The 14,332-nt window shown below is 43.6% G+C and overlaps 1 protein-coding gene across 1 annotated transcript in view; it reads right to left on the bottom strand.

Moving 5' to 3' along the window:
• ITPR1 (inositol 1,4,5-trisphosphate receptor type 1) overlaps positions 1-14,332 on the bottom strand; it is a 182,923-nt gene that overhangs the window by 94,063 nt on the left and 74,528 nt on the right. Inside the window, exons 21-33 of the mRNA XM_082487739.1 lie at positions 13,436-13,577; positions 12,274-12,427; positions 11,750-11,937; positions 10,154-10,292; positions 8,619-8,677; positions 7,319-7,480; positions 7,051-7,221; positions 5,988-6,053; positions 4,906-5,043; positions 3,273-3,398; positions 2,703-2,903; positions 961-1,212; positions 301-426 (exon numbers count right to left, since the gene is read on the bottom strand). Coding sequence (XP_082343865.1) covers positions 301-426; positions 961-1,212; positions 2,703-2,903; positions 3,273-3,398; positions 4,906-5,043; positions 5,988-6,053; positions 7,051-7,221; positions 7,319-7,480; positions 8,619-8,677; positions 10,154-10,292; positions 11,750-11,937; positions 12,274-12,427; positions 13,436-13,577 — 1,924 coding nt within the window. The remainder of the gene's footprint in view (positions 1-300; positions 427-960; positions 1,213-2,702; positions 2,904-3,272; positions 3,399-4,905; positions 5,044-5,987; positions 6,054-7,050; positions 7,222-7,318; positions 7,481-8,618; positions 8,678-10,153; positions 10,293-11,749; positions 11,938-12,273; positions 12,428-13,435; positions 13,578-14,332) is intronic.

The raw sequence follows: 14,332 nt of genomic DNA, 5'->3' as shown, positions 1-14,332 counted from the left end.
CAAGCCAGGTGGCAGGAGAGAAGAAGGCATTAGACAAAAGAGCAGGGTGTGGGGCTTTTCTGAGGTTTGTTGTGTTTTGTTTTTTTTTTCTTTTTAAAAGGAAAATATTAATGTGTTCCACGGAATATGACTAATGAAATCCACAGGCATAAGGAAAAAAGGCACGTATAAATTTGAAGGAACGCAGTATTCAGGGTACTTATTGCCTTGGTGCACTGTTATGTCTTATTCTTACTGCTCTACACTAAATAGGTTCATTTAAGCTTTTTAAATTCGGTTCCTAGATACAGAAATCATTACCCGACAGATGTCAACCAGGAAGTTCTCAAATAGCTTCCACATATGATTACTGGTGTAAATCTCTTTCATTTCTACTTCTGTGTCCACATAGCAATGATTCAAGAAGTTGATATATGCAATTTTGACCTAAAAGTAGAGGAAAAAAATTACCATTAAAAAATAAAAACTTGAATGGTATTATGAATGAATATAATGTCACCTTAAAACTGCTATATAAATCATTTGTAATGCTACTTCTTCCTTTTATTTAAGCACTGGTGAAATTTAATGCCATGAATAGCAGAACATCATCCAATAAAAAACACCAGGATCACTGTAGACAAAACGTCAGCAGAATAATCATTTCCAGTTCTGCAGAACCATCTGTTCAAGGTTAGCAGCACACTCCATAAACCTCTCTCCCTCAAGAACCCTATAAAACAAGCAAGTACAGCATCACATCCCCATTTTAAGGGCAAGGAAACAAGTATAAAAGGATTTAACTTAACTATCCAGATTCGCTGGGGTTGCCGATAGCAGAACCAGGGAGGGAATCCAGTTTGCCAGCTCACAGCTTACCATCCCCCTGCACCTTTCCCAGGTCAGACTCGGCAATATCGAATCTCTCTCGCCCAAAACCAGCACATTTCAAATACATATAGGCCTCTGAACAGCCCTCACCTCAGGTATGCAATCCTCGTGGGTCACTACCCTAACAATGTCATCCAAAGGAAGAAGGGAGTTGCATTTTATTTCTGTGTAGACATTTTTGCCTTCTGTGCAGACAGCGAGCAGTTCTACTAAGTGGATGTGGTACATCAATGGGCTGTTTTCATCCATCCGATCCCTCTCTGATCTCATCATTTGCACCAAAGTCTGGAAGGAGGCTCTGTCATTGTAAAACACTAGGACGTCTTCTCCCGCGTTCACCAGCTACCGAGAAAGAAAAATATTCCATCAGCAGATCAAAGCCTGTGCATCTCCCCGCAGCATCCTCCCCTAATCTGTGGGCTGACTGTTACAGTGCAAATCCCGATTAGCTATTCTTTAGACACTTGAAAGGAGCGCAGCCCACCAAGTCAGCTGGGCATTCCTCTTGCGCTCCCTTCGTGGGACAGAGGGCTCCAGTATGACATTTTCTCTTAAAGAATTTACCACTTCTGAACTGCTGAAGAACTTCAAAGTCAGTCCAACTGACTGCTCAGACAGAAGTTGTGCCAAGAAGCTTGTGACTTTCCATTGTGTGTTTTTATTTCACGTATATTGCCTCAGCTGACTTCTTAATACAGCGAGCTGTAGACATGCCGTTTTGTTCAGAGAAACGCCCCGGGGGCACGCCGGATGGGAGGACTGCAGGGCTCACTAATTCCACCCTTCTGAACAAACACCATCAATTTTCCAAAGCTAGCGAGTGACAGTTAAGTCACACACTGAAGATTTCTATCTGCTTCACATTTGAGACCTGGATGGCTGGATTTTTGGAGCAGTCCAGACCTCCCGTAACTCCACGAAGGAAAGGAAAACGAGTAAATTGAGACCTGCTCCAGGCTGAGCGCTTCTGAGCGGGCAGGTGGAGAGATCTGAGGTTGTCCTCCCACAGGATTCGGGAGCTTGATAAAACGCAGAAGGCAACCCCCAAGGCAACCCCCTTGTCCCAGCAGCTGCTGATTGCCGACTGCCAAGCATCTCACAAACTTTGCGTTGAGAAGCTCACGAAACCATTTTTGAACTGAATGACAAAATATGGAAGACCTCTGATCAATCTAGTAAGATTGATACACAAAAGCCAGAGCTTGACAAACCCGATCCTTGGGCTCCCCCTGCTGAAGAGGCCAATAAAAATCCTGCCAGACATGCAAATAGATCAACGGCCAATATCCAGCTTAAATGGATTTATTCACCCTTCTCTTACCTCTCCCCTTCTATCCCGACACCCCAATTTCCCAGTTACCTACACACCTAAATTTCTGAAGACCCTCAAACTTCTCCCCCTTCAGCACTTAAACAGCTGAATATGTAGGTCTTGGTAAGACAAGAAATTCCCATCAAAATAGTATCACGGTAAAATTTTCCTTCTACGTTAGTTTAATTTCAAGATCACTATTTCTCTTTTATCCAATTTTGCTAGAGAAAGGCACCCCTGTTTCACATGCCCACCTATATGCTGCTGCGTAGAAGCCTGGAAAGTAACATGTAAGTATCGTTAATAACCCATCGCTTGTTATACCTATGGGTGAAGAGCTCAGAAAGCTTTTGGTCACAAAAAAGCCTATGCTTTCTGGTAGCTGTATGCTCTTTTTGCATCGTGAGAGCTAACTGTCAGCTTCTTGGCAGTCCCAGAAGCGAGAGGATCAATTTGTCATTTTCACCAAATGGTATGTGAAAACTTCTGTTCAGACCTTGCAAATCTCTGCAGCTCTCACCTCAGCCATTACCATATCTTGGCATTTCTTAATGAATTTTCCTTCCGCCTTGACAATTGTCTGCAGGAACTTTATGTACTGAACATTTCTGCCGTGTGTTTCTATACAGTGGACAAAGTGTTGAACAACGCGTTCATTAATCTCACTGCAGAGCTGGAAGTTGTTCATGAAAATGTGCTGCATTGTTACTGCTTCCAGAATCTAATGGAGGGGATGAAAGAAAAAAAAGACATTAGAAAATAAACAAACCACCAAACCCCCACAGAGGTCGGGATAAAGTCAACACTCCTGCAGGCTGCAGGACTGAAAAGAACATTTCTGAGGACCTAATCTTTCAACACAACGGCTGGTATCTGAGCCTATTTTTTCAGTCCACTTCAGCCTCTTGAACTTTCTACACCGAAACGCTCCTAAACAAACAGATCTTGCCAACTTTCGAGGCTTTAGAATGGAAACAAAATGTGACCCCTTCAACCAATCTTGCATCAGAACAGGCCCAGAGGGATCACCGAGGTCAATCTTTTCTTGCTAGGAAAAAAAATATAAATCACGGCATGAGGTTATTCTTACCCCTGGGTTAAGGAACAGGTTTATGTGCTTGTGCAGCAATGCCTGGTTCTGTTGGTTCCCAGCACAAAAGTTCTGTAAAAACTCATGTGCAAGCTTCATTATCTCCTGCATCCTCGTGTCTTCAGCCTGCAATCGCATGACACATAAGATGGGGTTAAAAAGAATCTGAAGGTTCACTTTCAGGTGAGTACCGGATGAGCCACAGCTCCAGCTCTGCAAGAGAACCATCACGTCTCTCTCACACTCCGAAGAAAAACAAACCTCCACCCAGTTCACAGACATTAGGGATGAGTTTGGCCTGCTTCACAGTTTTAAAGATCATCAAAAATAAAGACCATAATAGAAATTACAGTAGTTTATTCTCTAAAATTGCATGTTCCATGGCCAAGCCTGCCAGCAACGTGCTTTAGTCACTTTTGCACTTCTGAACATACCAGTACGTTGGCCAAACCACACATCATCACCTTGGGGCTACGCAGGAAAACTGCCATGTTCCACTGAAATGCATTTCAACAGCGACAGATAGGTAGTTCATGGCAAAGAAGAGATGGAAAGTTATTATTGCAACAGTTAAGCCCAATTTATATTTACTGGAATCCGCACACTACTCGCATGCTTCCAAGTACAGTTCAGGAATTGGTGCCTTTCCTCTGACATCAGTGTGGATTACCAGTCCACTGATGCCATAAAATGCAGTTTGGAAAATAAGTGTCTGCTTTTATTTTTAAGGAGTTTCATATATTTCCAAGGGCGAATACACCTTCCACGCTGCCTGTCCAACATGCTTTCATCTGCATGGGACAGAAAGGTGACAAGAGGTGTTGGAGGGTGTTATTGCTGCCAATTTTTTAGCAAAATATGAAGCAAGACAGCATGAGACTTAGCTTAACATTAATCACAGTTACTGTCTCGAATTACTGGTTCTCAGAAACCTTTCGAGTTTGGAACAGAGGACAGCAGAGCGACCAGGAAAATGGGAAGAGCACCCTCACCTATGCAATGATGAGTACCTGTCACCTGTGACTAACGGGCAGCCAACACGATGAACTTCAGGTGTCCTTCATCAGCACAATGCTGTGCTGTGCAAGCTCAAGCCGCAGAGCGGCCCAGCCAAAGGGGGCTTCAAACTGTACCGCTGACCTTACATGGCACTCTGACACGGCTAATTAGGAACAGCAGTCCTTGCCCAGGGAGTCAGTTGATATTTATTCATTTCTAAGGGGGAGTTTGGGACTCTACAACAGGGAACTGTGTCTGTGTCCATCTACTGGGCAGACCTGCTGATAAATCCCACAGGGGACCAGGCACCCTCGTTTCCCTTAGCGTTCCCAGGATGGCTGTCATACAGCCACCTCGCCTCATAGCAGTAACGAGGGTGCTGCTTTCACCAGCACAGATTAACTTCAAGGCAGCACACACCTCCCATGAAAAGCTGAGTTGAGCCTTGGTCTTACTCTGAGCTACAACGGACAGATATTTCTTCAGGAAATAGTGCACAACACTGTATATTCAAAGACTCTGTTTTTGAACTCTGAATAGTTAAAATAGTTCCTTTGAATCCAATATAAAGGTAGAAGGTTCAGGAAGATTCAGGGGAGGTATTAAAAGCCCGTCAGCATGACAAGAACCCAACCTTTTCATAAGGGATCTGCAGCAGCTCCAGCACAACTGCGTGAGCTCCCATGTTCCTCAGAAGTCGCTGCTGCTGCTTACGGCTCTTCCTGACCGAGGCGCTTTCCTGAACGCACAGCTTGCTGAGCCGCAGCAGGATCTGGAGAAGACACTTGTTTTAGAGCTGAAATTCTGGGTTTTATCTCAGAACATGCCAGGTGGCTCTCAGAGAGCAGCAACAACGCATCTGCACAGACCAGAGTGCCTCTAGGCAGCAAAATCGGGTTTTGTGGTCTTGAGGCGAAGAGGTAAGACCAGGCTAAGGCCTGGTTGCTCCCGCAACATCAGTAAAGGTGCAAAAGGACTGATCTGGAACCAAAAGCCAGCGGGAAACATGGGAGCAGAAGACAGTGATAGTGTCTGCTGCCCCCTCAAGTGGCAGCCACCACTCATCACCCTGCTGGGGACGCAGCAGCCGCACCGCCTTGTACCACTCGGCACAGGCAAGGGAAGCAGGGTGGCAACATCTGGTGGATCATCATACATCAAGTTCTGGTGGTTTACTGGCCTGCATCTCTGACCAAGGCTGGTCCCGTGGAACTCAGCCACGTCAAGCAAACCCCCTGTGTCAGGCTCTGCAGCGCAGTGCCACATGTCCTGGTCCTACACCACGACACCACAGAAAGCCCATTAGCTAACACCACACAGGCGCCAACGCATGCACTTTGTCTGGTGTTTTTTAAATTAAATTTCAACAGCACGGTGGGTTTGAGCACACGGTACTCAGGACAGGGCAAGTTAAATAGCTTCTCCGCTTGCTTACTTCCTTCGTAGCCTTTAACAATAAAAATATTGTGTTGCCATTGAAACAGCAGCAAAATGTCGCGTTTCTCACTAATCCATTCTTAAGGAAAGAATACACATGTCGTGCTTATTATATTCCTGGCTTCTCATTCAAGTTGGGATATGTTATTACTCAGCAAATAGTTTCCGACAATGGAAGAGTGACTCAGACTTTCCTGGGTGCCTCCCTCTGACTGCCGCTCTCCAGAGCTGTGTTACTCATTTACACTTCCATTTAACTATCAAGAAACAAAATTTTACCTCTTTTACTACACGGTAGTTGTAGCTGCTGGTACTTTCAGGCTTTTGGGACTTGCTGTGACCTTCCTGCGGATAAAATCAGACAATTTATTAGTAGCTTGTAGTCACTGTCTTCATGAAGGCTAAAATTACCATTCCAGGATAGTGCATGCTCTCTTCCTGGAATGGAGTGTCATCCTTCAATTTTCTGACAGTCTCACAAAAACACGTATAATTATTCTGTCAAGTCACATTGACCTCTATATCATAAAACAAGGTAAGGGTGGGACGATTTTAGAGACAGCAACCTCCTGTGCTTTGCTCTGCTTGTCACATTATGTCTGTAATCAAGTCTCTCCCAAAAAACCTTCTTACTTTCTCTCCCTCTCTACTATTATTAAACTGTCATTGCACAGATATCAAGAGATACCTCACAGAACTACACACTAGGAAAGCAGTGAGTAAATTACTTCTATTTACTCCCCACAATAAATGTTCATAGCCCAGGGACTATTTCTTGCGTACCCTCACCTGGTCTTTTCTATTTGATTGCAAACTATACTGAGAAAAAAGGTGTTTAATTAGTTCTAGGCCAGATGTGCGTGCCAGGAAAGTCCATTATTTTCAGGTACAGATAAAGCACCAACATTTGCTAGGTTTCTTAAGCACTGTTCTCTTCTGCCATTTAATAATAGTGCCATGACTCAAAATGCATCACCTGAACACAGTTCACAGCTCTGCCCTTACGTTACTTGAGGTACTTCTGACCATATGGAAAACACAGAACCTGTCGGTCATGAAAGGACAGGTCAGGAGCCAGAGCAAACCCAACCCAACCCAACTGCTCTGTTAGAGCCTAAAGATGACACATCAGTGGGCACTAATTCTGATCAGTTCCCATCTGAGACTAACTGGCACCAGCTACCTCCAGTTCTCCTCTTGTTCTTGCCTTAGGCCAAAAGCAATTCAGAGAGCCTCACCAGCGTGCTGGAAAGATGTCGGGGTTTTTTTAGTCACGTTCTGGAAGCAGTTACATTTTCATAAAATATTAATAAATTAATTTGTGCAAACACAGCCTGATTACCTCTTTTTTCTTGTGTTCATTTTCACCTTGCACTCCATCCATAGCCTCGTCAGGGCCCTGGCCTTTGTACACCCAAAGCTCTGATTTTTCCACAATAGACCTCAGCTGGTCCAAATCTTGTTTTATCTGCTTGTAGTTGTCAACATCTTGGCTGGTAACAAGCAGTTGAACCTTACATGAATGCAATTCATTAGTTGCACAAAAGGATTGTTTTTAGCTGCAAATATACATTCAGATGAGGAATAACACTCTTAATACACACACATACCTGCTTAAAAGCTTGAAGGACTTCTTGTCTCTGACTAAAGTGCCGAAAGAGTAGCTGAAGTGCTCCAGACACCAGAGGAGGATAATCATGCATGGTTAAATGCAACAAAACTCTGAGAAATGTTCTGCCACCGTGATCATCCAAATCCAGAGGCGTATTCTCCTCACTGGAAACAGAGTGTGGGAGTTAACTAGAGTATTGGACTGAACGTCCCAGCAGGTTCGTAAGCCCAGGCAGCGGTGGCAGAGAACCTTTTTTTCTTACTTGTAAATAAGGCAGAAATTTAGAAATTTAGACATCAAATCAAGTGCTATCTTAAGACACGCAGGGGTTTCTGGTGTGCTGCTTAATAGGAAGGTTATTCCAGAACCATTCATTAATCATGGTTCACTCACCTTACATTATCCAACCTACATTTTTCAGGGTCAAACTATGCCCAAATATTTGTCCCTATGTCAGCCTCACCCTGTTGCTCAAATACTTCTTGCCCACTCCTGGTGCTAACCTTTCTCACTATTTACAAAATACAACCCTACCTCAGTATCCAGGTTGCAATGCTAATTATGTCAAGCATTTGAAATCCTTCTCTTCTCTCTCCTTCCCCTGTGCCCCTTTTCTGAGCAAGAGAAACTCATGTTGTAATTTTTTTTTCCTATCAGTGCCACCTCAATCTTTTCCATATTCTGCTTCCAACCGCATCTGCACGCTTACATAAAAAATTCTGGTTATTAATTCTGTAAGTGAATCTCTCTCTCTCCCCTCTGCCTTCATCTAAGAAATCAGTTATCTTTGGTTTACAGAAAACAACTGCAGCTCTGAGCAGGTTAAGGACAAGCTCAGGTACTTGGAGTCTGTCACTGACTGGATGTCCTACGATTGAAGGAGGACTTAAGCCGCCCCGGAAGACCAGCAGGTATGGAAAGTACAGCCTGCTTTGTTCTGTCACGCATGTGCAGTTTAATGCTGCATTACACAAAAAAACTTATGGCTAAATATACATCTGTCTCAACAGACGACCCGACCCTTGCCTACACTGAAGTTTCCACCTGGGATTTGAGTGCAGCATTCAGCTTAGAGGCACTAATCCTCCAACTTGGCTTTCACCCACACAAGCGAAGCCCTCCCATGAAGATCTTTCTGGCTGAAGAACCCTTGTCCCTTATCTGTGGCTTTTAATCCAAATGGACGCTACTTTGAGCTGTATCAAAGGCATTTCAGGAAAATGAAGCCGCGGTGACAGCAGCAGCTGCAGCCTGGGAACTCCTGAGCTACCCCGTGATTAACACTAGCGAAGAGATACTTTCCTTCCGCCAAAGATGCCCTCAGCTTGTTCTTCAATATGTTCAAAGTCGAGGGCTCCTGAGAAAATAACAAGACAAATACGTTACGTCAGAGTTGCACCAGAGACGTTTTTGCAGCCTAAAACCATATTCAACGGCAACTGGTGATGTAGGTGTAAGCAAGGGGGTCAGAACATGCTGAAAGGAACAGAGATTACTGAAGCAGCCTGCCAAGATAACACAAAACAATAAATTAACCTGGTCTCAGCTCACAAATTAAACCTCATAATAATTTCAGCAACATCCAGGCTTATTCCTCTCTTGCCTATTTTTAGATTGCACCAGCGTCGTTCAGGACACTGACGGGACCTGGTGTCACTCAGAGGGGCCACCCGCAAGAAACACCAAACTTCACCTTGAGAAGTTCTAAAGCAATAAATTCAGCAATGACAGCAATACCCCTGTGGCTCAATAGACACATAGTTCTTTGCATTTTTCAGTGTAAGGTATATATTATTGCATGGTCAATGACCAATATTCTGAAATAAAATATAAAAATTGTAAAACAGACTTGGAGCTCTGAATATTTCACAAAGTGGAACGAAAAGAGAGCAGGGGGATTTTACATCCTTGCCAAAAATGTTTACCTTCTTTCTTCCAAAGTTCAGCTCGCCGAAGGAGCTCTCGCTCTCCCCGCCAGCCCAGTTCCCGAGGCCCCGGCACCTCGGGGGGCTGCTGGACAGGCAGCCCAAGAAAAAAGTAAACACATTCCCTTTGAAGCGAGATCAAAAGAAACAGTCTCCTCCCTTTGAAGACTTCACATCTAAACCACATTTTCCTTATCTTTCTCCTTTGCATCTAGAGATACAGTCCCCAAATTGAGGAAGAAAAACTGTTTGATGTCTAATAGGCTGCACTTTTAAAGTCCAGTTATTCCTACGCAGTACAGGTCCCAACTGCAGGACACTTCTTCCCCTGGAAAGTTATACAGCAATTGATAACACCACATCTACCTGGTCCACTAACTGTCCTGCTTTCGATTAAGAACAACACAGGACATGACAAGCTCCTCAAGAGCTTACTTTCATACCCTCGTCTAGCAGCACCGAGGTACAGACACCTCCAGATGTCTTGCTTTCCTACAACTCCTTTAGAAAACGAGAAATTTGGGTGGGCAGAGGCATTAGGCCAGGGGAAAGGGATGGAAGAAATCAGATTACTTTGGGGATCCTTTTCCTTCACCCGAAAACATTAACACAAAAGGTTTAATTTGAGCTCGATGACAGATCGCACACGACAGTGTTTATTCCAGGCTTTTTTCAAAGGATGCATCTCCGGCTTTGGGTCAAGCTTAACACATGGAAACAAGCAGAAGACAGTACAAATAAATCCTGGGTATCGTTAGCAGTACATGGAAACAACCTCTAGCGTTACTCCCGCTGCTAGCAGGGTACTCTGCTTCAGTGGGACTATTCGCACGCCAAAGCAAGAACCTGAATCAATTATCCAATTAGCACCTCTAAGATTAAAATTCATTCTTTGCAAAATAACTAACCTGGTACATTAGCTGGCATCTCTTGATTACTGCTTCCAGTGGGGGATTCAGACATCTGGGCATTGCTTTCATCAAATTCATGTTTAAATATACAAAGTAGGCAGGAGATTCTGTAGTCCAATCTCACATTCAAAATAAACTGATGGTACAGAAGCAGTAAAAATGTTGAAATAACTCGCCTATTTCCAGCACACGTACAATTTACACATAATGCAGGACTACCAACGTGCAAGATCAACATAGTAAAGATGTGGATTTAACTTGGAGAAGTTTTGTTTACTTAAAAATCCACAGAATTCAGCAATTTTTTTCCCCACTATTTCAACGAGCATAGGATATACATGCAGTAAGAAATACTTATGAGTAAAAGATTTGGGCAGAGTTTTTGATCCCTCGTTACTGTCCAATGCGGGTGTCCTCACCCCACCCCCTTGGAAAGGAAAGCGGCGTTTCTCTCTCTGTTTGGAAACTGGCAGGATTCCAGCAGACCAGCGCCGCAGTGCCCCGGTGCCCGCCGCGGCAGAGGCAGCAGAGGGCAAGCTGCTCCGCCACCGCCGCAGCCCGCTGCTGCCATGCGGCCGTCACCCACGCCGCTGGGCTGGAGGAGCTACCGCCAGCGAAACAACCTTCTTGGCGGGCTTCTTCCCTCTTGAGGAAAGAAATACAATCTAAAGAACACTTGCAGCTCTCTCGGATTTAGGGGAAAACGCTTAACGCCAGTTTTAATAGACCATGGTAACAGAGGAAATACTGGCACGCTAAAATATCCCATTGCCAGGCTGTAAGAGAAATACTGGCTTTCCCTAAAATTAGCAATGGTGAAAGGACAAGAATCGACCCTCCTCTACGTGCTGCATCTGCTGCTGAGGGGAAGGGCATAACCTCAAACCCAGCGAGGTGCGAAGCCTCCCACGGGGGCACAGGGATGGTACATCACGGCTTTCCCGCTGCTTCGCGTGCTTTCGCCCACAAGGATTTGGCAGCGTTCTGGCCTCCATGAACTTGCCCATGGAAGTTACCGCACAGAAAAGGGACTCCTACACTGAGGGAGGGAAGATGGATTTCAGCGCAGTAATTTTTGCGGCGGCACCATGGAAAAGGGAAGAAAAACTTGTCTCTTTGTATCCTTCGGAGTGAACAAGTGAGAAAAGCCAGGCAGAGATGGAAGAGACAGCGAGGCTGGCAAATGCGCACGCTTAAAAAACATTTCAGGCTGATGGCTGCACGAAGAGGAGTCTCGAGTATCCCCCCCTTCCTCGGAGCACTTAACAAGATGGCCCTGTAGGCTCGGAGAAATTGCTAAGACAGTAAGGTGGAAAATGGAGCGCTCCACTTCAGCAAGTCAGAAAGTTACAAATCACTGTTAAATATGCAGATGTCTACTGCAAACTCATTTCTATCAAATAGTTTCAATAATGGCATAACGTTATCATACACAAGTGGAGTGCTGCATGCCTGAAAGTGCCACCCTTGTAACGCTTTGCCAGTTGAAGAGGCACGTACGTGGCAGAAATGAATTCAGCGGCAGCATGGCACTAGATTAACGCTTAGATTAAAGACAGCCCAAGACGGTACGTTGATGTACATCGCGAGTACCTGAAGTATTTCGATGATCTTCAGCTTCGTGTCCATTACCAGGATGTCCTCTTTCTCTGGTTCGCTCTGCTTGACGTTACCCTCAGGAGCAGCGGCAAGCGGAGTCATGGGCAAGAACCCCCCGCCTCTGAGCACCACCTGGGTCATCAGCTCACCCACGCCGTGGATTGATCGCATCACATTGCTCCCTTCAGAGAGGCAGGGAAACAGGTGAGGTTATGAAGGTGTAATGGGACTGCATTAACGGGGCAGGGACCCTCCACAGCCTACGAAGAGAAGTTGTCTCAACATGACACAAGGCCAAGTGGACACCTAAATCCCTGGAACAGATGGAAGCCAACAGCAGCACTGCAGTACTGTCAGAACCCCCCTGCCCTCTCCCTTCTTTCATCGTAGGCACCACTCAGCTGTACAGCTAAGCCCCAGACAGAAAGGAGTAGAAGATTTCAAACCCATTGACGTTTGGAGACGAACTAGAAATTACCAAAGAATGATCCGGTCCACCAATCGTTTTTCAGCCTTACCTTTGCTTTCCTCGCCTTTTGCCATCTTGGTAATAGGGAAGATGGTAGTGATGTGCACACAGTCTAATATAGCAAGGAGGATTTTGGTTAGTCTGAGGAGGTCACAGAAGTTGTAGAAACCAAAATATATCAGATTTCTGGCTAAGTTAACAACCTACCAAAATAATAACAAAAAGCCTGATTAATACTAAACATTTTGCTATCACAATCAAGTTGTCTTAACACAATGAAAAGATTGAGAACCTGTCTGACTCGTATTCTTATCATAATTCCTAATTCCATAAGACTATCTCTACATTTTATCAGAAAGTCTTCTACTTGCCTACAAATACTGCAATGCCTGAAGTTAACAGTTTGTACTTGCAACTGATAGTCTACAGCTACGAAATCATAACATATTTGTCTCATTACAGAAAAGGTAAAATAGGTGAAGACTAGAGGGAATGTACAGGTGCTTTTTATGGTTTTGTCTTACAGAAAGAAAAAAAAAAATATCACACATCTAAAGCTTACTGCTATCAAGTTATAAAGTTTCCCCACAAGTCCTCCACATGCACTGCTTCAAGATCCACACATAGTAATTTCACGTATAGTGCAAATACTTAATGTACCCCCATTATCTGAAGTATATTCCCTTAAATGCTTGCTTTTTTTTTTTTTTTAAAAAAGAAATATCACATCTTTTCTTAAATCAATGGTTATTTACGGGATACTATTGCATGGATTAGCTACGGGTTTTTTTGCACAGACAATTTTAATAGGTCAGTAAGACACAGGACACCGCATTGTTCCCTTCGCAATACTGTAAGCTCTACAGACTATCTGTGCATGCAGACATAGTGTTTAGTTTTCGAGACTATTTATTCCAGTAAAGCTTGACTTTGCAATAACACTGGGAGCACAAGAGGTAAACAAGGCTGCTGCAAATCTAAGGCATAAGCTCACATTCATTAATTGCATTTCAAGAACTATCATTGCAAACTCACAAACTTCAGTGGGGTTGCTTGCACCAGGAGAAAGGTCTACAGTGGAAAGGAGGAGCCCACTGAGGCTCAGCGCACACTAATTACTTGCCAATCTACCCGGTGTTGAAAAAAGTACCAACATTCCACAAAAAATAAATTAAAAAAAAAAAAGGATAAAATCAGAACTGGATAACTACCTCAAAAGTGAGCTTATTTTTCTCTTTATCAGAGAAAGGGAACCTCTGACACACCACATCTCTTAAATATTCCTCTACAAATTCCATTGTTTGTGCAAATCTCTCCTTAATTTCATCTTTGGAAGTTCCACTGCTATCATAGCTGAAGAGGAAAAAAAACAAAACAAAAAACAAAACAAAACACAAAACTTAGCATGCAGATACACAGGGCTCTTTTCCCCCGATACAATTTTTCATCAGTTTGTCAAAATCTAAGGAAAGTTAAAGGCTGTTAAATAATTTATCCAAATGAGGCAGTCAGGAAGCTGACACCATAATTTCCTGGCTTTTGCCGTTTTATCCCATATGCTCATTTTGCACTATTTAAAAATGTCTGAGGAAAACAAAAAAAAAAGATAATTTTGTCCCAGTAAATAAAAAAGAAAGCCTTATTATTTTAGTGGAAACAATGACAAGCTATGTACAGCATTAAGGAGAACGGATGTGGCCAAGAGATGCTGACTGTGGATGCTATTTTTTTCCTCCAAATAAAAACAATATATACGCAAAGTACACATTAACTTTTCTTAATAAAAATTCTAGGTTTGTTTCTCGGCATATGCAGAGAGTGTTTGAAAAAGACGATCCCCACACCACCTTCCACTAACTGCTTTTGTTTTCCTGATTGATCACGTACCACTGCTTAGCCTCTGCCAGAGCTGAAGCTATTTGTTTTTCTATTTTGGCATTTAAAGTTGAGTATGATCTACAGCATCTCTCTCAGCAAAGAGAATGAGGCTAGCTAGGAGGGGAGGAAGGGAAAACCAAGAAATCACTAAATACCAGTACTAATACAGACAAGACTCAAATTCCTAACATTTAACGTGAATTTTAAATGTTCATTTTCCCCAACAAAAA

Source organism: Vanellus vanellus (assembly GCF_965231255.1).
Source record: "Vanellus vanellus genome assembly, chromosome: 9".
In the NCBI taxonomy this organism is placed as follows: Eukaryota; Metazoa; Chordata; class Aves; order Charadriiformes; family Charadriidae; genus Vanellus; species Vanellus vanellus.
The sequence above is the reverse complement of the archived record's forward strand: the minus strand, read 5'-3'. Positions and strand labels throughout refer to the sequence as shown.